At 38.3% G+C, this 25,516-nt stretch overlaps 1 protein-coding gene across 12 annotated transcripts in view; it reads left to right on the forward strand.

Moving 5' to 3' along the window:
• PTPRM (protein tyrosine phosphatase receptor type M) overlaps positions 1 to 25,516 on the forward strand; it is a 442,950-nt gene that overhangs the window by 123,045 nt on the left and 294,389 nt on the right. For all 12 annotated transcript variants that reach the window (XM_088050998.1, XM_088051003.1, XM_088051039.1 and 9 more), the window contains 2 exons: positions 12,755 to 13,020; positions 24,145 to 24,223. In XM_088050998.1, coding sequence (XP_087907124.1) covers positions 12,755 to 13,020; positions 24,145 to 24,223 — 345 coding nt within the window. The remainder of the gene's footprint in view (positions 1 to 12,754; positions 13,021 to 24,144; positions 24,224 to 25,516) is intronic.

The raw sequence follows: 25,516 nt of genomic DNA on the forward strand, positions 1-25,516 counted from the left end.
ACAGTCAGACACAGTGAATATGTCAGTTTGGAAGCTGATTTTTTTTCATTAAGTGTTTTAAATAGAGAAACATCACTTTGTGAGTGGTTTGACATGCACCCCAACTATTGCCTACACTGCTTGTTTTCATGGTTATCTTGGTACAAGGCTCAGCTTCAGGATGCCTGCTTGTATGCAGCAACTTTCTCTTAATGTCTGGGGCCAGAAATAAGAAGCTGTTGATGTAGAGCAAGTTAATAATGACAGGCAGGACCATTAGGTGTGTACATGTGGTAAAACCTACGTGGCCAACCTTCATCTCCCTGCAGCAGGAGCGTCACAGCTGGGATGGGTTTTTGTGGCACTGGGTTGGTTAGGGATGCTCTGTGCCCCTCATACTGGGAAAAAAAAAACCCAAAACAGTTGAAATGGGGATTTAAAAAAAGGGAAAAAAAAGAATTAGCAGAATATGTATAACATCCTGGGAGTGGGGAAGGATAGCAGTGAATGCACCATGCGTAATGTGACCGTCTTTCCCAGTCTTAGTTGGCTGAGGGCCCTGTGATATGGCTCATGTCCCATTTCCTTCCCTGCCAGCTTGAGGGTGAGGATCTGTCCCCTCTGCTCCCTGTCTCCCTTTGGCAGGTGTTGTTTACACCTGCCTTGGGCTCCTGGCTACCCACCCTGCTCTTCTGGGGATCATGGTCTTTTTGGGAGCCTCCTCTGTCCTCCCACCAGCCAGGCACAGCGTGGCAGGGAAGGGATGGAGCAGTGGCTGCAAACTGCAGCCTGAGTCACCCCTAAAAGCTTCAGTGGGGGGGTGACACGGCTCCATGGGCAGCACAGAGAAGCAGAATGGGTCGTGAGGATGCCAGGACAAAAGGACTGCAGAAAAGAGTAGGGTGATGGAAAAATATTAATTTTAGTTTTCTAGTTTTTGTTTGACTGATTTGCAGTTAAATCAAGGGGATTCTTACTTTCTTGTCCAAGTGTTGACCTAGAAGCTTTTAAATGTCAACAAAGAAGAAAAGTGCAGAGCATTTGTTTTCCTTTAGGTTGGTTTCTGTTTGGTTGTTATTTATTCTGCAGCCTATTTTAAATACATGTAAAGACATGTTCCCCTTTTTCAATAGGGAAAACACTTACTTATCTCTCTTTCCCCTTTAAAATCACTCACATGCCTGAATATTCACTTCCAGATTAATTTCTGGGGAAAAAAAGAGAAAAAAGTGAAGAGTTTAAGTCAATTGTCCAAACTTTTTTTGCTTGAGCACTTCTACAAATCCTTAATTTTTCTTGCAGACCACCAGCCACCTTTAGTATAAAATGTAATTTTTGAAAATTGTGTGCTTTAACACAATGACATTTCAATTAGCAATTTTTAATAAAGCTGTGAAATGTCAGATTCCTGCAATGGCAGGATCTCAGGAGTCCAGAAAGCATCCTGCAGAAATATTAGCATGCACCTTCTGAATTTTTAATCCTATTGAAGACAAATTAAGTATCTAAGTGCTTTCCTGAATGGTACTTAAGCACATCGTTAAGCCCTTGTGTTAATTAGAGTCTTACGCTTTCCCTTTTTGAAAAAAACCTACCCTGATTCTGTTGTTCTCTTGAATGACAATCTCAGTTCCTGGGATCGTGAGTCATGGAAACTGGAAGGCTTATTTCAGTGATGAATCAGGCCCAGATTAATATCTTTAATGTGTCTCTAGCAGACTAGAACTTGAAAATAAGTACATTAAACAGTATCCGCCATGGGGCTGCACAGGCAGAAAGCCCAACATGAAGTTCATTTGGTAAATACGTTAACTGTTATGTACAGCAGTTAAATGAATTAGAGATTTTTTTCTTCTGTATTTAAGGTGGATACAAGTGGAGACTAATTAGGACATGGAAAATAGCCATGATAGTATAAGACTTAAAACCAGTTCCATCTGGGGCTTGGAAAAAGTCTCTTTAAAAGAATGAGAAGCTAAATTCCCATTTTATCAGTGTGCAAATGGCTTTGGGAAGTCTGCCGGTTGCCACAGTGAAGGAAATTATTGTGTGAATAAACACAGATAAATTGGCAACCTGCACAGTATTCATTTTTTCTGATGTGGTTTGTGACGTAATCTCTTCTAGATAAGAGCCTTTAAAGATAAGACTGTACTGTAATGGTTACCATGTCAAGAATAAAATAGCCAACCATAGGCTTTATTTTCTTCCTGCCAAGGTGTTTTTTTGCAAAAAGAACTTTATTTTAGAGCTGATGTTATGTTGAATGAGTAGTTTAATATATTCTTTAAGGAAAGACAATCTTTATGCTTTAAATATTTTTTTTTTTAATTTGTCATGTAGTGAAATTCTTTCACATAACTTACACCTTGGATAACAAATACCTACGTATTTTTCATTTGCTTTAGAATTTGAAAATCAGGTAGAAAAAACAAATGTGAATTCTTAAGATATGTCATTCATCTCTTTGTCATTGATAAGTGTATCAGGATCTGTAAGAGGAGAATACCTAATGAAATATGGCTTTATATACCAATTTGTAGAAAATGCTGTCAGCTGCCTTTGTGGCAAAGGTATAAGTGCATTTAAAAATAAAAAAAAGAAATGGAAAAATGGAGGTGTAATGGGTCTGTAATTCCTGTACAAAGCCCAGCTAAGGCAATATTCCAAGCTGATAAATGCACACACAGGCAGGTATAAATCTTGGTGTAAACTAGTGTTAAATTTCATTTTAAAAGCAGATTGAATTCATGGGGGCAGGGGGGGTTGTTTGTTTTGTGATTTATTTAAGATGGAAGTAATAGCCCCAACTGGATATGCTATTCCATCAGTTTTAAAGCTTTCATATTGTTACAGTATAGGTTGACTAAAATGTGTAACTTTGCCTGCAGAAAGTGCAGTATCTGATCCATTATGGCTTAAACTGTCCTGTAGTTGCCATGGGGTGCGTGTGTCCCTTTGTGCTGGTATAACAATGATTTCCTGTGGGACATGAGCTCAGGAGTAAAGGTCCTGAGCCATCCTGTTACTCATCAGTGAAACACAGGCCCTGATGTGCTTAAAATTTTGCTCAGCAAGTCTTGTCTAAGGTCTCTGAAGTGTTTCTGTGGAAGAAAAATGCTGTGAATACTAATCTGAAGTAATTTGTAGTTTAACTGGGGAAGAAAGCCCTCTACTTGTGGTTTGGAGTCTCAATGAGTGATTCAATTTAGAAAAACAGAGCATAAAAGTATGTTTTAGGGAAGCCACTCTGATTGTAATTATACTGGTGAGCTTCTAATTTCTGAGCAAGATTTTTTATGTGGAAGTAAAAGAATTGAAGTGACACATGGCCCATGCTAAGGGAGTTGTAAGATGAGTGTATTGAACAGATGAGACAAAGATGGCTGCTTTGATTCAAAAGAGGAGGGTAGAGTAAAAACAAAACAAATCCACAGATCCACAGTAGACGGCAATGCAATGTTTAACATACTCTTTTGACTACATAAGGAAGATTTCTTGTGAGTTGTCTTTATTCATGCTCATGAAACCATTAGTAAATTACTCCAGTAACAAAAAAATCCCTTAAGGCTAATATGCTTCTAAAATTACTGATAAATCCAGCAGGATTTCAGAAGGTTCTCTGTTATTGTGGGATTTAGTGCCATAGGCAATACAATAGTTTTTGTTTTCTGCTTTACAGGTGTGTGAAAAACTCTCAGACAATTGAGTGAAATTCAAAGATGCCTGCCATTTGCATGTAGTGTGCCTTTTACACACCTGATAGTATTATGATGACAATTTGTTTTTATCAGTAGCTAGGAAATTAGTAATCAGCCAGAAAACACTTTACAAATGACAGTCAGCTTTTAAATGAGAAGTAACTTACTGCTTGGATGATCTAGAACAGGAAGAGTATACATGGGTGCGATCGTTAGCCAGACATTAACCTAGCGACCTAAAGCTGAAAGAAAATTGTATCTCTGTAGAAGTTGTAAAGCTCACTGTCTTTGGGCCTTCAGAAGCTTTTTATATTAACCTCTGTGTTTAACAGACCTTTCAGCCTGTCACTGGGAAGGGAGAAGAGTACCAGTAGCACTTAACCCTGTTCTTGGAGATGGTACTTTTCAGATAAGAGTAACATGGATCAAACTATGATCCCCTCTTCCCCAGCCTTTCTGCATTTACTTCTGCAAAGCTTTTATCTGAAAAGTACCTGGTTTACCCCAAGAGCTCCCCTGAAACATGTTAAAACCGATTCCTGCTTATCTCCTGAGTATTGTTTCTTAAATGCTGAATTGCATGGTTGAATGGTTTACAAAAATAATGACTAATGTTACTGGTGGTGCAGCAAGGAAAATGTGCTTAGAAGAGAAAGGAGAGTTTCTGGGCTGCAGCAGCTATTGTTAGCACGTGCTGGTTAGTTTTACAGATACTTACCTTCTGTGACGGAACAACTGTCCCATGCTTTGAATGCCATGTTATAATAAAATGCAAGTCCATAGGGTAAGCGACTCATCAGAAAACACAGCTTGCCATTTTGTGTGCTGCTCTCACTGCATGTGCAGCTGTGAATATGGGGACCAAAGGCAGTAGTCAAGTTGGATTGGGAAGGAGCACGCATGGCAGAAATAGAGGGATAAAGGCATAAAAGTCTCGTCCTGTGTACGTATCTGACTGCTCAGTATGCTGGTGAGACTCTGCCTGATGCTTGATTATAGCAATCGATCCTGTGTTCTTACTAAACCCAGTTTCAACAATCTTGTCTGTGGGTGCACTCAGATTTTCAGAGTTTGTGTGTGTGTGGATGCTCATAAACTTCAAGCTAACCAGAGAGTGGGAGAAGAGATTTGAGTGTCAGGAGCTGCTCTGGGACCATGAAAGTCAGGGGCTTTTGTATGTGGGGGCTAGAGCCTGGGGAGGAGCAGGGTGTAGGTTCCTCTAGCAGTGAGATTGCCCTGGGCTGGAGAGGACAGGAACAGGACAGGGCTGCCAGTGCTTTGTGTGAGTGCTTGGTGTGTTCACAGGGACGCTGATAAAAGCAGTGTTTTTCTGTCTGTATTTGATCTGTCAGTCTGTCTCTCTCTCCTCTCTTGCTGTATGTCTGTCTGCCAGTGTTGGGAACCAGCTGGATCTGGGGATGTGGAACTGTAGCAGCCATGTCTGTCAGGCAGGGAGATGAAGATTCACCCTGGTTCCTGAGAGTAGCATAGATTTGGCTACTCAGATGCTTTGTGGGATTTTTGCCAGTGTTTGTGTAATTTCATTTTTTCCCAGAAACAGGTTTACATCTGTTCTTATATCCCTGTTAAGGAAGTTAAACAGCGCCTAATTTAACAGTCATGTAAAAAAATCCCACTAGCAGAACCTCATCCATGTTTACTAGGATTTCTTCATTACCAGTTGCTTCAGTAATTCAGCTTTTAATACATTAGATGTGTTCTCTTATGCTGCTCTGATCAATTCACTTACTATGGTAAGCACTTCATAGAAGTATTAGATCTTTAGCTGCTGTAGTTACAGCAATACTTACAGGCTCCTTCAACTGTACATCCAAGGGCTGGCTATTTTTTATTTTTTATTTTATTTTTTTTAAGCAAGGCCTGTTTGTCTGTTACAATGCTGATTGTTACTATTTCTGTCCTTACCCTTTAATCCTTTATGTTCCACATCCTGTATTTTGACTTCCCTTACTTTTGTTCAGGGTAGATCAGCAGATGTGTCTAGCAGACCTCTTCTAGTCTCAGTGCAGGTACACAGGCTAAACAATCAACCAGTGGAGCTGTGCCTTATTAGGAACAAACAAGGCAAGGAAACATCTGTGAATGTAGCCTCTGAGGCAGGGAGAGAGCTTTTGTGCTGAACAAGTTCTATTCTGTTAGTGACGTTCGAAACGTTGCCTCATTTCCTTGAAAACAGAAGGGACACGCAAAAAACTCTTCACACACATGCTGTTGTTCTCTGTGTTGACAATGAGTGGTTCAAGGTGTCTTTTAAAATAATTTTTTGTCTGTGTGTTATATGCTGTGGTAAAGTCCGTGGTGGGTAACTGTGTGCTTTTGGTTAGGGAAAGTTCTCAGAAGTGGAAAAAAGGATTTCTTTGAGAGCATCTGGCTATGGGAGAGTCTTTTCCAGGGAACAGTAGGATAGGCAGTAATAGATGTGTGAACTGGAGAGCTCACACATTGGAAGTTTTCTTAGAGTCATGGGGAAGAAACACAAAACTAGGCCAGACATGATGAGAAGAGGGAAGATTTTTCTGTTAACCCAGAGGACGACGAGTAAAGTTGTTGAATCCGTAAGGGCTATTGAAGATTGCTAGTGTGCCAAGCAGGTCTGGAGGAAAAGGGCCCTTGTTGCAAAGACATAGTTGGGCAGAAAAGGTATTTGTTTTCAAATGGCTCTATTTTACCTCTGTCTCTCAAAAGAATCTGGGTTTTCAGACAGAAGACAGTTTTTCAAGTCTGTGTTCCAATAAAACACCATTTCTTTCAAGCACTTTTGGTATCTTTTGGTGTGTTCATTTTAAGGCAAAGGTGTAGACAGATCTGTCTCAAAGCTCTGGCATGTTTGAAATCCAGTCATAGCATAAAAGTTAAAAAAATATTATAGCTGGTGAAATACATTAGGTCACCTTTAAAGAAATCCAGCTGACTGCATCATGAGGACTCTAGAGAGAATTTGAAAAAAAGTTTGCATACCTTGTTGGGGAAACTTTTTATTGTGAGTGATATTAGTTCTCAGTCTTAGCAGTTTGTAGCACAATTTCCACTGGCTGTAGAAGATATTGGTGAAGCTGCAGAGCATATTAGGGTACACCAAATGTGGAATGACAAATGAAAAAAACCCATTGCCCTGCACCGGACTTACGTCTTTGAAACCCAGAAGGAGCACAGTTCCTTTAAAAGTGAGAATCTCTCCCAGTAGAGGTAGTAGTACAGATGTGGGTTTTCTGAGTGACTGGGGCTGGTAAGGAAACTTTGCCTCTGTGGTGTTTGCTGCTTTACTGCCTCAGGCCTGGGCTGCATCTAAGGTGACTCTCCAGGAACAAGAGGAGTAGCACAATTCCTTGGAGATTTTGTTGTCCACACCACGCCTGACCTTTCTTATCAAGCAGAGAATTTCCTTGTAGATGCATTTCCTTTTATTCAGGCAAGTCAGGTTTCCTGTTACAAACAAATAAACAAATAAACTAACCAAACAGAAAACTTCCCAGTTGTGTTCATGAGTGGAATTGCAGTTCATATGTGATCTCTTTTCCCTGACCTTCAGAAGGTTTTATACAAACATAGCATTAACTTTGTTCTCTATCAACAGTAGTATAGTTTTTTCCCAACCTAAATGATTCCATGATACTAGGACTTTGGAAAGATCCAGACTGTCCTTTAATTTTAGTTACTTTCAATTAATTTTCAAGTGTTAAGTGTTTTGAATATATACCTACTCCCTGCTTTAGAATGCTTAACCAGAATTTGCTTGTTCCAGACCAAGGGAGATGCTGCTGGAAAGCTTAGTGTTTAAAACTCCTTGTGTCTGGGTCTGCCTATCTTCAATCTTACTGTGATTTCTGTTTTTCCTAAAATTATTGATAAAGTGATTGCTTCAGAAGTTGAATTTGAAACTTGAGACAACTCTCTCAGAATTTACTCTCATGCAGTTGATTTCTCTAATAGCTTGTGAACTTTGTATGCCTCTACAATACATTGCTTAGCTTTCTGTGAAGAGGTAATATTAGTTATATAGGAAGTAGCCTTCAAAATGTCAGTACGGTTTTTGAAAACATAGAATAGACATGAAGAAAACAGAAAAACAGATTACAGGATGAGTTTTCAAAATCAATAAATATTGAAAAGGCTTGAAAAAACAAACAGCATTCATCAGAAGGTAGAGTTTCTTTTTTTTTGTTTATAATGGCTATTGGAAAAGGGGCTGAAGAAATTCCAGGATAAAGAAATAAATGATTTCATGTTCAAGCTTGATCAAAGCAGTTTCTAACAAAGTAATGGAAGATGTGTCTATGCATATGAGATGAGGAAGAATTTTAAGAATTGAATTTAGTGAAAGAATTATAAGGCTTATTAGTCTTATTAATTGTTCTGCTAAAACAAAGCTGTCATTATGGGTAGAAATGAATTGATCTTTTAAAAAAATACACCGGACTTACGGTGGATTTTTAATGGATTTTTTCCAAGAGTTTGAATAGTTGCAAATTTGGAAGATAAACAGCTTGAAAGTGGAGACTAATGATGTTTTTTGGATAGGTAATAAATAATGATTGAAATTACCATGTTAAATTTAATTTGAGTAAATATTGCTCAAAAGAAGACTTAAAATTCACCTGGAGACAGTAATGGTTAGTTAGTTAATGAGCAGAACTGATGGCTCTGGAGGGAAGACTTTCAGCTGGTGTATTTTGGGACACCTGATTATGTCAGTTCAGGGGTTCAAGTGTCTCTGATGTTTGTGTGCACATGCCTTCTGGGTGATGTCTGGAAGTGGTGCATTTGAGTAAAAGCTCCAGCTTCTTTAGGTAGTGCTAGTTGTGCTTTGAGAGTTTTCTCAAATTACAGCAGCCCTGTAATATTCAAATGTTACCTGAAAATGTATTTTCCTTTTTCTATAATATTAGTAAATAGTAAGAAAAAATCCTGAAGACAAAACCTGTTTTGTTTGCAAGCTTTGGGAGTTAAAGTGCAAGTTGGACTGTTACTGCATTCAGGTCCTTAGCTTTCTGCAGTACTTCAAGGTGGACTGTGTACATGTTTGTTTATGATATACAGTAAATAAATAACACCTTTACTGAGTTTGCCTTATCTGAAAGTGGTGCTCATTCTTCTTTAGCCTCACAATTCATCTGCTCATGCACAGCAGTTCCAGCGTCTTGAACAGTTCCTCCACACTTGGTCTTGGGCAATCAGTCAAAATCTCTTGTGAGTGATGGCTGTAGGGTTGGCTGGCATTTAAGGAATCCTGTTTTGATAAAAAAAGTCATCTTTTGTATGTACCTTCCAATCCAGGCCTTTCTGTGATTCTATGAACTGCCCCATCACAGCATTTATGATGCCCTTTGGCACCTGAAGGATGTTTTATTAATAAAGAAATACACAGAATATCTGTTCTTAAAATCAGACTTCTTTGCTCTCCATCATTTAGCAAATTTTTCAAATACTGAGAGTCAAAATCAACCAATAGTAACGCCTAAGCAAGTTAAATGCTAGTACTTTTTAAAAAAATATTTATTAGGAAGACTAATAATTTGTCCTCAACCATATATAACTGGTGAAAAATCAGCAAAGTAACTTTCTGTGCTCACTAGTCACATTTTCTTCATGCATGAAAAATGATACTGCATTCAATTTCATTGTGTTTGACATTCCTAATATAAAAAGGATCTCTTAACAAGGTGAAGTGACATGGTGAAAACTTGCAGAAGTGACTGGAAAATCTCTCTTATGCCATTCCCATCATTTTTTGTAGGGTAGCATATTGCTTTTCCATTTGTCAGATTTCCTTTTTTTTTTTTTTCAGTTCTTCTGCCACTCTATCTTTTGACCATCTTTGTGTGTCCAATATTTCACAGAAAATGTACATTTATGCTAGTGAGAATTACCAGGATATTAATTTCCCATTTACTCTGAAGCAAATCCATTTTTTTTTCAAGAATTGCATCTTGTTAGAATTCATATTTACACAAACCAAATATTTGCTGAATTACTACTGAATCATTTTTCAGTGAGGAATTGTAAACAGCAGCAGTGACTTTAGGAAAGTCACTGCTTTGTTGATTTCAACTCCTTAGCTAAAATGATGAAATACAGGTGATTTAGCAAGGTTATGGACTAAAGTAGCCTGAATTTAATGAATGATGAACACCATTAGGTTTTACTACACTGCATCTAGTGCCTAAACATAGCCCTGAAGACTAAACCCAAGTAAATCCCATTAAAACTTTTTGGCTGAGGAAATGACCATCATCCATGTGTTTAAATATGGAAGTGCATCTAGAGAAATTAAGTAAGTGTGATAAAGTAAGTGTATTTATAGCAAGATGTGCACTTGCTGTTTCTTCTTAGGAATGAGTGGTTGGTTGATGATAATTGTACGTGTTTTCTTGTGGAGTCCTTCAATTTTGGCAGATAACTGTTTCCTTCTAGATATGCCAGTGTATAGCTTCAGTTATTTTTTATGTGTATTTCTTATGTGCCCCAGTATATGATAAGCTGTTCTGGAGAACTGATCCACTGTGAGAAAGTATACTTTGGGGATTTTTGTTTGTTGGATTGATAGTTTCCATATGAAAAATCGTGACAGTTAATTTTTAGTGAATTCATGAATGCTTTAAATATTGCTCTTATAACTTAGCAAATTATACCTATTTCAAGGGATTTATATTTTAAATGTAAATAAATTAATTGAATGGCAGAGCATGTACTAATTGATGGAAGGAATATTAGTTTCTTTTCTGTCTGTTTAAAGAAAAAAAAGTGTATTCAGTGACTTTATGTTACTAATGAATAAGGATTTTTCCCAATATATTATAGTAACAAACAGACTGTGAATTAAATATAGAGTAACACCTTTTAAGAAGTAAAATATTTATATTCCTTTGTATTATAAGTAAGTTCCATTTTTGTCAATTTTATGAACTTGTCTAGAAAGGAAATGATACTTGATGAATAATTTAAATTAAACTGCAAAACTAAGATTATTGTATAGTTTAACTTATTTAGCATAAAGTTGCAGTCTGGACAAAGGTTCTCCAACATTTCCATTTTAAGAAATGATTTGCATCTCATTAAGAGGTATTGTCACTCATCAAAGTAAGAAAAAAAGAAAAAAGAAAACTTAGTTTCTATTAATTATGTGACAAATGTGTGTGTACTCTTATTTTTCTAAGAGCACTTAGCTATGTATTGTATGCTATGTAGCAGGGAACTATAACATATCCATTTCTGAACTTATGAAAAATGCAGGGTTTAAATTATCTCATGCATTTTATTGATATGTTTTCTTTCCAAAATAGGTATTGAATTTTATTTCCTTCTGTGATATGATAGGTTATCTGTTAATAAAATTCTTTCCTTTTCATTTGTTCAACCCAGAAATATGAATGTCTCAGAAATCATGTATATTGCTAACATCTCTGCAGTCTTTCAAATTCCATAATTCTGCAGCATGATTATTTTGAAGGTGTACTTCAATGAAACACATAAATGAGCCCTGAAAAATAGTGTATAAAATGACTAGTGCTCATGTGAGAGTTGTTTGAATGTAACTTTGTTTGAATACTTTTACATTTCTTGTCATCTGCTGCTTTGTGACCATAATACAAAATTCAACCCCACCGCTTTCTTATTTTGCCTGTAAAGCTTACCGGTTTACTTGTATTTACATTTGTTCATTCTTTTGTGGGCTTTTGAGGACTGGAGACAATTGTCATACTTAGTCAAGTAGGTAACTTGTGATTAGCTAGAGGAAGGCTAAGGGGCTGAGAACATTTTAAACTCTGCATCACATATTGCATCCAACCATCTGAACACATAAAATTCTCCTAAATTTCATTGCAATCCTTGTGGATTGACCCTGGCTGGACACTAAGTGCGCTCCCCTTCATCCTGGTCTCAGCTTCACTCCTGAGTTTTCTCTCTTTTCCCTCCCAGCAGTGCAGAGGGACAGGAAGTAGGTCAGTTCATCACACACTGTCTCTGCCACTCCTTCCTCATTAAGAGCAGGACCCTCGCAGTCTCCTCCTGCTCTGGCATGGGGTCCCTTCCCACAGGATGCAGTCCTGCAGGCACAGATTGCTCCAGTGTGGGTCTCACCCCAGGTCTTGAGTCCTGGCAGTAAACCTGCTCCAGTGTGGACTTCCCACAAAGTCACAGCCTCCTCTGGCCATATGGTTGATCTGATGTGGGGCCCTCCACAGGCTGCAGGTGGATCTCTGCTCCATCCCTGGAGTCCATGGGCTGCAGGGGCCAGCCTGACTCACCCTGGTCCTCACCTGGGCTGCTGGGGAATCTCAGCTCCAGGGCCTGGAGCACCTTCTCCCCTCCTGGACTGACCTTGGTGTCTGCAGAGCTGTGTCCCTCACATATTCTCACTCCTCTCTTCGTCTACAGTTTGAAGTTCTTCTTTTTTCCCACCTTTCTAATTATGTTCTCCCAAAGGCTCTGCCACCATCACCGCTGGGCTTGGCTTTGGCCAGCAGTGGGGCTGCCGTGGAGCTGGCTGCCTAGGACATGTGGGGAAGCTCCTCACAAGAAGCCACTCCTGTAGCTCCCCCACTACCACAGCCTTGCCAGGCAAAGCCAGCAGAGACCGTGCATGTAGAAACACTCAGATAGCTGAGACCTACAGTTGATTCTGTACTACCATCTGTAGGTTTATTGCAGTGCAGATTGCTTCAGCATTTGGGGGTTTTTGTCTCTGTCCTTCCCCACCTGTAGAATAAAGACTGTAGTATTTACTGTAGAATAAAGGCTGTAGTATTTACTAGCTTTACAAAAGAATTTTTAGATTCTGCAAAAGAAATTTGAGATTAAATACCTACCAAATAAAAATTACTCTTATGTTAGTAGAAGAAAAATGGTTGAATAATAATAATAATAATAATAATAATAACAATAATAATAATAATAATTATTATTATTATTATTATTATTATTATTATTATTATTATTATTATTATTATTATTATTATTATTATTATTATTATTTTATGTTTTAATTACATATACTACCATATTAAGAAGAGAAAAATAAGGAAGAAATTTAATCAGTTGCTTTGTTTTTGCAGGTTCTTTCATGCTGGTGAACACATCTGGAAGATTTGCCGGACAGAAAGCTCACCTCCTGATGCCCCATCTGAAAGAAAATGATACACATTGTATTGATTTTCACTATTATGTTTCAAGCAAGAGTGGAGCTAGCCCTGGCACTTTGAATGTATATGTGAAGGTTAATGATGGTCCTATTGGTAACCCAGTCTGGAACACATCTGTCACTGCCACTTGGAACAGAGCAGAACTGGCAATTAGTACTTTCTGGCCCAATTTTTATCAGGTATGTCTTACTTTTTATGAAATTTCATTTCTCATGATACCTACTGGTTGTTAATCATCATTTTAACTTTAAATCAAAGTACCTTTCAGTATTTCTAGTTGATCATCATCTTAATCACATTTTTGTACATGATGCTAAATGTTTGTTTTTACATACATATGGCTGTGTTTATATGTTTACATATATTTATAGAAGTGTTTGAAGTGCACACATGCTCTAAATGTGGATGAACTAATTATGTTGAAAAAAATCTAGAAATTTTGCCATTGATTTCAGTCAATTAACTCTATTTCTCTGTAATAAATTCACTCGTTCTTTCAGTTCATTAGGGATGCAGCAATTTTTGTTACAGTACAGTCTTCAAGTTTGATTTAGATCAGCAATACTTGTTGCTTTCGAACCAGCAGAATCCTTTGAATCCTCAGTTCACGTCTTAACTCTGAATGCAATATCCATTTGTCCAGTAGTAAACATAAATATAATCATAGCTGTCACAGGAATGGTATTTTGAGTGCATCCTAAAGATTCATGGGGAATTTCACTTGACAGTCCCTTAGGGGGCTGCTTTTCTGTACGAAGGTTTAGATTATACAGTTACTTACTGTTCTATAGTAGTTCAATGTTTTTTTTCCTTCTTCCTGTGAAAAAGTCTATGTCTCCACAAACAAGTAACTTACTTTAATAAGAGCAGGCCAGTAGCATACAGGTGTTACTGAGGTTCCTCCATCTTCACTTGAAGTTTCGAAAGTTTGAATTGTATTTTATTTGTTTGCCTGTATTGAATATTGTCACCTTACTTATGGTAAGTAAGGTACTCTGGGAGGCTTCAGTGGACTCCTTTCTGCAGCTGCAGCATCTGATCTGTGAGGATGTCTCAAGTGAACTCAGTCTGTCCTTTTTGAACTCTTTTCTTCTAAGGAAAAAAAAATGCTGAAGAACTTTCTGGAGTCTTTCCCCTATGATTGTTTCACCCAAAATGAAACAGGAAGTCCTACTCCAAAAGATGAGTTTGGAGGGCTAGGAACATTTTATTCTTGGAATGTGAGATGCCTGGCAGTTGATGCAATACTTGCAGACCCAAAAGAGCACCCGTATTCATTTCCTCTTGCCCCTGATAGTGTGTTCCTAGGTTGGATAGCTGGTATTCACAGGGTCTGCATTTGCATCCAGTCTTCTACCCAAGAATCCTAGGAATTGCTGCAACTGGATTGTCAGGACTTCCTGGAGGGGATTCAGGGTAAGCTTAAGGACATCTCAGCAAACTTCATGATGAGGATCTTTTATAATTGTCTGCAGGCTCGATGAGGTAATACTCTTGTGCCTTTTGAGGAAGGGCAGGCATATTAGCAGAGCTGAGGTTCACCTCAGCTGTGTGGGAGAAGCCGTGTGCTACCTGACTCTGGAGCACAAGGCTGTATCCTGATCACAAAGTCCAAGCTTGGTTTAGTCATACATCTCTCAGCATGAAAGGGCAGTATGTATTTTGTTGCCTGTCAGAGTTTAGGAAGTGTTTAGATGATGCTCTCTGTCATTTGGTTTGGTTTTAGGTAGTCCTGTGAAGAGCAGGGAGTTGGTATCCATAATCTTTAAGTGCCTTTTCCCAGCTCAGGACACACCTATGATTCTCTGCCCTTACATCAAGATCTCATGTTAACAATTTGATGCCAGTGTTGAGAATGCCTTCCAGTGCTGCCAAAAAGCCTTTCTGTCTTGACTGAAATAGTGAAGACCAGTCTGTGTTGTTAGCCTCAATGGATGGTGGGAGAAGAGGATAGAGCATCCCACAGACAATTTTGTGGCTGATACTGGATGTAGCTCAGTGGTTTATAATGTGGAATGTACTGGAAGGTTTTGTGAACATGGTGGGCGGTTCAGGAGTACTGAATACTGGGTAAATGTGTGACTGTGTCATTTATGCTCAAGTCTGAAATGTTCCCAACTGTCTAGTGAATTAGTAGAGGAACATCCGGTTTTCTGTCTTGTGAAAGGAGTCTGGTTTTATGCAGCAGAACTGCTGAGGAATCAGCAGTCAGTAAAGAAGAGGGCTATGCTTCAAAGTCTCACTCTAGCTTTGAATCAAAAGGCTGATGTGGACAGGGGGATTTTAGTAGAAGACTTGACTGACTAATTTTAAGGTAAATTAACATGTTCTTAAAAATACACAAAACCTCCAATAGTTTCAAATGTTCATTACTAATGTTATTAATAATAATTTGTGTCAGATTTCTGACTGTATGATACATCTAACTGATGTCTGAGTAATATGGGTATTTGGCCATAGAAGCAGAAGGATAACCTTTCCCATCCTCTTTTTCCTCAAGACCTAGCCATCTGGACTGTTCATTATTTGTAGGTGAACCCTTACATGCTTTGGATGTGGTACTGCAGTTTAGCAGATTGGCACTCATCAGCTAATGTGTAATAGATGCCTGAGCCTGTCTGTAATGGGTTGTGTGTGCTCTCCTTGCTGCTGGAAATGTTGACATTTTTGCATAATCTTTATTTCATTGTGGAGTATAGTAAGTAATTTTCTTTGCATTTGCTGCGTATAGTCTGAAGTAGTACCTGGTTAGGTTCTGCAGTTTAGCTGATGTGCCAGAAGATCTCATGCTATGGTAATATCCATGGCAGTGCAGGGAATCACTGTTAAATACTGTAGCTTCACTGGTTTCATTGTAAATAAGCTCATTTATTTTCCGGGAAGTGCTGTCACCATTTTAAGAGCTTACAGTTAATTGTCTTCGTTTTTGGTTGCCTCCATCCTCTCAGAGATCTGTGATGCAATTTCCTCACTTGAGTGCTGACATTTGCAATTTTTCATCGTTTCTGAACTCCTTTCATCAGTTTTCATGCTTTTTCTTCACAGAGTTTGTTGTGGGGGAAGACAGGATGTTAGCTGCAAGCAGCTGGGAGAAGGGCAGGAAGAGGAGAGAGGGTATACGTGGATCTTGTGAGAATATGGCCCAAGTTAGGTGACAGCTCCGGTGATGGCAGGAATAGTGGGAAAGGCACAGGACTCATCTGATGGGTATATAATACAGTACCAAGTCTGTTTCCTGAACTACTATTCATTCGAGTCCAGCACTCCAACCTTCTTTGGCACAAATCCTTATGTTCCACACAAAACCTTCAAAATATGCAAGACTTGCAGTGATTTTCTGAGTTTGTCTGACCTTACTGAATATAATTAAGAAAAGCTCCTTAAGAAGATTTTTAAGGAATGATGGAGCCCTTTTTAAATTTTCTTGTATGAAGGTTGTAGTTTCCCAATGAGTAATTTCCAAGAGAAGACATGACATTAATAGGTGAAGGGACAAAGCAGAGTAATTTTGTGATTGTTGTGTTTTTACATCACATCACCTGTGTAGCCATCCACATCTGTGAATGTTTTGTAATTCCATTCCCTTAGCAGAACACCTACAAGTTGTCTAGATGCAAATGAAACCAAAATGTACTACAGAACTCTGAGAACAAATTATATATGATGATATTTCAGGGTTACAATATTTGTACAATTCAATATTTTTTCAAACAGTGTGTTGTGTCTGCTTTGCTGTTGAAAAACGTAGGCAAAATAACTCCCACTAAATGGTAGCTGACTACAAATCAGATTATGTAGTGTGGACTGAATTTTAATCCAGCTTCTAAAGATTTATTGGTTTAAATCATGTATTGCAGACGCATATAAGCAAAATGTTGAAAAGATTTAATAATTAACAGTAGTTTATTACTGTAGTACCAGTTGCCCAAGCTTGTAAATACTGTTCAGGTTGGGTTTCTATTTAGAATCAACTTGTTAGAAGTACAGTTTTTGAACTAAATAATGTATTTCCTTTAATGTACCCATTTCTTTTTGCCAGTTAGCTATTTGTGTATGTTGCACACCATAGGTAACCTGTACTACATATATATCACAAATCACAATTATAACCTGCATGTAACCACATTAATTGTTGATTACTTGCTGACTATTTAAATTGTCAAGCATTCTGTCAATGAAGGATATATTTAATTTTGTAATTTTTCATGATCTTCCAAGTACTGCTGCCTAATATCTGCCATTGATTTTAGGGTATGTCTGCACTGCTGTCCAGTTAGTGATAACAGTGTGCTTGCAGTAACATGGGTTCAAGCTGCCAAGCACCTTCTGAGAGTCCAAGATAATCAGCACAGCTTGTTCTTTTCTGCTGTGCCTCCTGGTCTCTGAGCTATTTGTTTTGAAGTAGCTGGTGTATTTCTGCAGGTACTAGTCTCATTTCTGTTTTATAAAATCGCTTTAGGAGTGCTCCCCTGAGGGAGCATTGCCTTCCTCTTTTTAACATTGTGCCCGGGAGAAATTTGTTTGGTTTGCTGAGCTATTGTCTGTTTGGTGCATCTTCAGCAAGAGCATCAAGGAGTTTATTGTACCTTTGGAGACAGCCTGCAAACAAAACAAAGCTTCACACAATTCCTAAGACCTTCACCCTCTTTCTAACTTGGGTAGAATTAGAATGTACATAGAGAAAGAAAAGTGAGCACTGCATAGATTTTGCTGGTTAGTGGCAAGATTGTTTTTAGTTTCTTGGGGAGCAGTCTCAGTAGGTTGAGAGGCTCTAAAATTGATGCTTTGAGATAAAAGTCATGAAAACAGTCCTCATCTAGTGAGGAGAGGGTGACAGGGTTTTGGGTTTTTTTTGGGGGAGGGGTATGTTTTTATTTTCTTTAATGTTTTGAGGTTTTTTCTCATTTGGATTTTTTAGCAGGAGTAGAATCTGGTGATTTTAGGGTTTTTTTCCTAGGTTAGTTAACAATTCTCAGACCAGTAAGTAGTATTTAAAATTTATTATATATTAAAATCAAATATATACTATATATAAATATATTTAGAAGTGTTACCATTTTGGAACATAACAATATGCAAAAGCTACTACTGAGTTGAGTGTGGAGAGGGGATTGTGTTCCCTGCTTCTAACCCTTCAAGCAAGCAATTTAACACCGCACCACTGCTAGTCACACACCATCCCCTTATCAGTTTTTATATTTTGTATTATTTGCTTTGTACTTTGCTGGAAGTCAGTCTTGGCAGCACTGAACTGAAACAAATCTTGTTTAAATAAAGCAACAAACACTGCGGATTTAAAATCCAGAAATTGAACTGAAAATATTAAAATAGCTTCCAGTGGAGTAACACAACTGTCTGTGCCACTGCACCATCTTTAAATTTAAAATCCCATGAAGCTGGACTGAAAAAATGGGGTAAGAGCCTGTCAGTAACTCCTGATCCTTTTTAGTGAGGACACAAAGGAGTTACATGGTATCACTTCACAGAGATGAGATTTACCCTTCACCATTCTGACACTTCCCCTTGTAAATTAGGAGTTTAGGGAATAGGAAGCAGTAGATCCAACCTAACTTTTTAAATCTGAACTTAAACATACATTTGTTTCATAACCGGCTTTGTACATGTTTTTCTTGGAGTTTGGCTCATGCAATGTGCTTAAATCCTCATCTAGGACAGAGCATTAAGCTTCTTATTCAGTAAAAGTTAGGCTCACATTCTCATGTGTTGTGTGTGTTGCATTCAACTGCACACGTACAGTTCCTGAACTGTGCTTTGAACTCCAAAGAAACTTTGAAATGCATATTGCATTTTGAAAAACAAACCTGTGTCAGGCATCTTAAATAGTTCTTCTTCGTTGACTCACATGCTTTGGGAATAGCTGTTTTGAGATAGATGCACCAGGGCAAACCACATACCTAAATTAAAAGCCCCCAGCAGTCTAAAAATGGTCACAAGTAAGGACGCATGCAATTTTTGTCATATACACAAGGCTCTGTTATTTACTCCTGTCCCTTGCCTCTAAACCAGAAAAGCATTCAGGCCTTCAGTAGAGAAACACAAGACAGCAACTGGTTTAAAAAACAGAAAAAGAAGAACAAGATTTAACAAGCCTTAATGTCAGGAGTTCAGTTTTCTGTCTGGCTTGCTTGTTTCTTTGTAGTCTTGGGTTGGCAGCAGCCACCAAAATGTTGTTTCATGTTCTTGAGTGCAGTTGTGAGGGCCAGGTGATAGTTGTGTAGGAGAGTTGGGGAGGGAAGTTGGCATGAAGTGAATTCCCATCCAGGGAGGCCTGAACACAGTTTAGGCAGCCCACGTCAATAAGCTGTGATGGACCTCTACGGGGCCTGGGAAGGTCCAGGTCAGGAACCTGCTTTCATATGGCTTTGATGAGAAGGCACTTGCTGCTGCTGTGATAAGGCAGGTAGTCCTAGGGTGAGTCAGAAAGGGGAGGAGAATTCAACCCACAGGGTACAAGTCAATGCCAATTTTCTGGAGAGAAACTGTTCCCAGTGCCTTGTACAGTGCAGTCAAAGAACGGTGCCCTGTGCAGTAAAACACAGCAGGGAGAGAGGAGAGTGCAGCGTGCGATGCAGCACTGCCTGCACTGGGGATGCAGGGGGGCAGGATTACAACCTGAGCTTAAGCAGCTTTCTTAACACTCCTTTCTCTTTATTGTTTTTGCAAAGTGCTATTTTTAAGTTGTGTGAAGGACAGTGTTTATATTAGGTACAATCCACCTTTTGACTGAAAGTGTTGTAATTTTGCAGCAACAAAGGCAGGAATTTAGAGTGAGGTTGTGTGGCAACAAAACCTGTTTATTTCTATTGTTCTTTGGAACAAACGAGTTATCTTGAGTTGCACATTTTCAGCAGTAAGCATTTTTGTTGGTGAGCAGACCCCCTTTCTTTGTTCATATGTAGCAAGGGGAAGTGGCAGGAATGAAAAGCTAATTTTGCTCTTCAGTGAAGCAGGGAGGATCAGGGACAGTGCAGTGCTAAGCCGCTTCCCTGGTTCCTGTTTGGCAGGCCTGCTGCGGGGAGAACGGTGTAAAACAGCTCTCAGGGCAGTGCTCAGCAGCTTTTCCTGAGCAAATGAATTCCGTGTTTTAACCAGTTGTTTCCGGACTGATAAGGTGGTGGAATAATAGGCAAAAAATCCAAGGGCCGCCCAGTCTGACGTTGCTGGAGTGTTTTCTCTGATTTGACTCGAGTCTTTTGTATTGCCTGCGGGTGTTGCATCAGCCATGAGAAAAGGCAGAGTTTGGAGGTGGCAGTGAAAAAGTTAATGGCAAGCTACTTTTCAAATGGGAAATTATGGAGAATATTGGATGCAAAATAAGTTTCTAGGTTTCATTTCTAGTGAATTTACTAGGAACACTGATCCAGATTTGTGAAGAGTCTTGACATCCCTATTGTAAGGTTTTCAGTGAGTAAATGGGCTACCAGAAGTGTTTCTCAGGTCTCTCTCACTCACCGTGTGTAGCACTCTTATCAGGACTTTCAGAAACCTGTAATGTATAGAATCAAATTACTTTTTTAATTTAAAAAGGGAAAATGTTTAGTTAGCAGATATTTGATCCATAATCTTCATTCATCTGTTCAAATAAAACAAAATACTGATTTTGTATACAGCAATTGATAGTATTTCACAGCCTGTGAACAGAAGAGGGATTATATTCCTACACTTGGAATAAGCTGTCGTGTTTTTATAATCATAGAATGAGTTGAGTTGGAAGGGACCTTAAAGATCATCTATCTCCAGACTCCAAGCTCCTGCTGTGACTGGGACACCTTCCATGAAACCAGGTTTCTCAAAGCCCCATCCTGTGAACCGTATCTTTGAACACTTCCAGAGATGGAGCTCAATTTCTCTGGGAAACATATGCCAGTGTTTCACCACCCTCTCAGTAAAGGTTTTTGTACTAGTATCTAATCAAAATCCATCCTCTTTCAGTTCAAAGCCATCGTTCCTTGTCATATCACTATGTGCATCCAGGGTAAAGTTGGCTTTCTGGGCTTCAAGCGCACATGGCTGGGTTGCTTTGACCTTCTCATCCAGCAACACCCTCAAGTTCTTCTCCTCAGGTCTGCTGTTATTCCATTCTGACCAGTCTGTATTTGTACATATTTTTTCTTCTATATATGAATCAGTGTCTCTGAGAATGGTATGTCACTATTGACTTTATTGTCTCTTTCCATTTACTAAAAATGGCATATTCCACATCAGAAGAGACTAAAAGTTACAGTCATTAAAGTTTATATTATTAAAGTTTGGCTATTGCTTTTAGTGGAAGCACGATTAAACTGACAGCATTTCAATTTGTAATACTTTTCTTTGGAACATACTCTCATTAATGTCAATAATTGTAATTCAGTTGTATGTCCAATTGGCATTTTCTTGGTACACTGCCTAGCTTTTTTGTGGAATAACACTTTCGCTATTTTGTCTAGAGGTACAGCAGGGTATTTTAGATCAATTGTATGAGTTGTTGAGTTTTTTCTCTGCTGTTGTTACTAGCAGTTCTGATGCTAATGTTTCAAGGTTGTAGTTTCAGCCTATGAACTGAAGGAATAGGAATCTACGAGCTTTTTTTTTGGCTGTGAATAGATTGCAATACTGAGATACTTAAAACCTCTCAGAGAGCTTGTAGCTAAGCTCCCCTGTTATGAATTGCAGAAATTATTTTGTGATTGACTCAGATATTGCATGTTTTCTTTTCTAAAGCTCAGGTTATTGGTCTTGCTGGAAATCAAGTAGTTCTTTAGAAAAGACACTCCTATGCAGCATTTTTAAAAAATAGTTTAAGTCCTTGTTACTTGGAAGTAACATTTTTAGCAGAAAACATCTGACTGCTTTGGCTGGCTGCTCCACAGGTGTGCATGTGCCAGTTCCTCAGGGTATCTTTTAGAATTTAGCATGTGAAAGTTGAGAACCTGAAAAAAAACCAACATACTTTGCAGTGATGGGATTGTGGATCAGCTAGGCCTTTCGGATGGCTTTGTGCAGCTGCTCTTATGCTGAATGCTCCATAGGAGATACAGGGTTTATTTTTATTTTATATTTTTTTATTTATTTTTTTTTTTTTTAGGTTATGCTTCAATAAAACCCAGAAGGTTAGTTGTTAATGTATTTTTCTTCTTAACAGAGAAAACTCTAAGCCACTAGAGAATACAGAAAACAAATCAGTAGCTGTCCCCAGCCCTCTGTTGTTTTTAGAGGCAGGTCTTTGTGTCCACACCTAGATTCAGTTATCTCAGTGAATTACTTTGTGGCAGCATATTTCCCTGGGTAACTTTTCCATCATTTCTGAGACCTGGTTGTCTGCTCCCTGTTCTCCACTACTGTGTTGCAATGTCTCTGCCTTAACTGCAGGTTCCTGGGGCTATGCCGTTGTTCTCATACCCTGTGGTCTTTTGAGTGTTCTCATTGTGCAATAGGCTTGGTATCTCTTCAGGAAATGGAGCACTCTGCCTTTATTCAAGGGCGTCAGAATAGTTACTTTTTTTTCAGAGATTGTAATACAAATTAAGAACTTGCAACTTTGTTGTATTTCTTAATAGAGAGAAATGCTTGTTCTTTTTTCAAAGTTCAGTGACGGACAACAGGAGCTGCATTCTTGGGTCTTGCACTGCTGTTAAAACTTAGGGTTACTTAGTGCACATCACCTCTCAGGTCCCTGAATGCAGGTTATTCACTGAGGCTTCCCTTTTTGTCTGTAAGAACTTCTGCTTCCAAAGAAAGTTAAGACAAATTTTATCAGGAGATTTTCTTCTTTGTAGGGAAGGAGAGCCTTTGAGATTTTGAATGGTGTTGCTCTGGATGTTCCGCTAAACGCTGGGAGCCAAAATCCTGTTCAGCCTGGTGCTGTGGATCAGTAATACCAACTTTAACAGCCAATAGAGTGGCATCTGGCATTTAGAAAGCCAACTGAGCAACCCTTTTCCTGCTGAACTTGTTTCTGAAAAATTTCTTTGGCAGCATTTGGACTTTGCTCAGTGACATCTTGTGTTTTTTTCTTGCAGCACGATTCATATAGTGGCAACACTGGCACTTTAGGTTGAAATTTTGTGTAGACAGGAGGCAGAGCTAGAATGAAAAATACTTTTTTCCTTTTCAGCCATGTAGAGTTAATGCTATAGTTACAGCAATTTTATTCCAGTGGGACTGGGAGGGAGAGATGGACAGATGTTAGGAAGAAGAAATCTTGAAGAGAACAACAGATCGGTGTCCACAGGTAGAGCAGTGAAAAAGAAGGGAGAAGGCAAAGGCAGAAGGGTGGGAAAGTTTTTCTTACAACAAGATTTGTTTTAAAATCAGAATCAGTGTTCTGAGAGTGTTTATTCAACATCAGAAAATTGTGATATATTATGGAGCTGTATGTTATCCTCGTAACATACTTGCATTCTGTATCATTCAGTAAGGGATATGGTATAAAGGGTGTGCATCTCTTCCAAGGTCAGGTACAGCATATGTGCAAAAAATGGTTTCTAAGCTTTGTCTTCCTCAGGGTGCTTCCTGACACCAGTTACAAAAGGCAATTAGAGTTAACTTTCTGAGCAAGAGTAAAGTATTAAAAAAAAAAACCCCAAAAAATAACAACCTGGATTTTAGCATGAATTTCTTGAGCATTGGTGTGGAAATGTACCTGCTAACATTACTGGCATATTTTCCTCTATTCCATGTAAACATTCTTGGGGTGTCCAAAGCTAAGGCTGCCAAAGTTTGGAAAGGTTTACTTTAGGGTGTACTCAATTCAAATGACAAGAACAGTTGTGACCTATTTATAGCCATTAAACAAACCATGGCAAATGGATCTGCTTTGCTTAATTCACTGCATTTAGTGGAAGATTAAAAGCATGCAAAATGCATTCCTGAAAATAGGTGTGTTTCTGTCTGATACCCTGAAAATCTCTGTATAATACAGAATTGTAATTTTTAAAATAAAATCAGTTCATCCTGCAAGGCAAAGAGTTGGAAATAAAATACTGATCTTAATACTTAAGGCATTTATTAGATAACTATTTTGGCAGAGCAAATATTGGGGAGATCAGTTATTTCTACTATGAGCTATATATAATTCTGCTTGTAAATCTCCAAAAACGATGTAAACATGAAAAAATGTAATTTAAGTTCTGGTTAATTTTGATGATAAGAGCAACACATTTTGAGGGGTTTATGATTGTGTTTTGCTTTCCAGGCGTCCTTAACATATTGAAAGAGTTGATTTATTTTTCCATGACAAACTATTTTTATATTCCCTGTGTTCCAAATATGCTAACCAAAATTCTATTTCTGCTTCTCAGGTTGTTTTTGAAGTGGTTACATCAGGTCACTCTGGATATGTGGCTATTGATGAAGTGAAAGTTCTAGGACATCCATGTAGTAAGTACCTATCTTGTGTTGTAAAGCCAAACCCCCTAAAATAAATGTTCCACTATGCTTCGATAAATGTGGAGTAAAAGATAAGGAAATTGTCAGAAAACAATGTTGATGCCATAAGTACAGGCTGAGTATATGTATGAAGTGTTGCTAAAAATGGCATCATTGCACCTTATTACACTGAAAGACATCTGTTTTATGAGCACCTTGTGTACAGCACTTAGCATGAGTCCCAAACCCAAACCGGGCCATATGGCAGCTTCTTTAGAACAAAATCACCAAGTCATGATTCTGTGATTCTAAGATTTGTTGATGAGTTTTCCATCTGCATCAAAAATTCAGTGCAGCCACAAGCTGAGATATTAATGAGAGGAGATGAACAGCACAACAGCTGACTATATATAATTACTTTTTCCAAGGCTTAGAAAGAAGAAAACCCAGCTGGCTGAAGACTGAGGCTTTGCTAAGCAGGGTCACTTAGGGTACTTCCCAAGGTTCATGGCTCAATTTCTGCACTGTTTTACTTCTTTATGCTTCAGATATATTTCATTATCTCATTATTAAGGATATGTAGTACTTAATTATCCTGAATTGTCAAGTCAGACCTTGTAAATAAAGCTTTAATGTGGTAATCCAGACATAATTAAATATACAACTTAAATAAAACATTACTTCACATGTCTGCTGTTTGTTAAATAAGATGTATTAAGATCATACATGGAATAGTAGGTTGTGATCTTACTGACCAAATGGCTGAGTGGGGAAGACACCAACTTCTGTGTGGTTGTTCCTCTTACACCATATTGTGCTTGTATGCATTTGTTGTGACTTTTAAGTAAGAGCTGTAATTCCAAATAGAAAGTGCTCTGTCGGTAAGTACTGAAGCACCTCATAAAAATGGTTTTAGTGTTAATGGCAAGAAGACACACACATTTCTTCAAATACAGAGACAGTTATGCAGAATCAGCAGCTGTTATTTCTGAGTCACTTATTTCTAATAAACACAGCAGGCTCTCATGTTGTTAGAAAGTATAGGTGCTTCTGCATTTTGAATTTATATCCTTGGTTCAGGTAGGAGAAGTCTGAGGCAGCATTTTAGTGGCTTACTGTTTTTTTTATACAGATCTTGAGGGGTCTGATCTGTGTGTTTGTACCAATCAATTCTCAAAACCTGCAAATCGTTCTTGTTTATAGCCTGTAGCATGTAGAATTCTAACATAACAGTATTGCAATGCAAAAGCTTTAATGAAAAGTTCTTTGATGAAGTAATCAAAATGTTAGAAATTAAGACTTCAA

This window comes from Pseudopodoces humilis, chromosome 1 (assembly GCF_049639895.1).
Source record: "Pseudopodoces humilis isolate 2021_Gansu_Grassland_sample_001 chromosome 1, ASM4963989v1, whole genome shotgun sequence".
In the NCBI taxonomy this organism is placed as follows: domain Eukaryota; kingdom Metazoa; phylum Chordata; class Aves; order Passeriformes; family Paridae; genus Pseudopodoces; species Pseudopodoces humilis.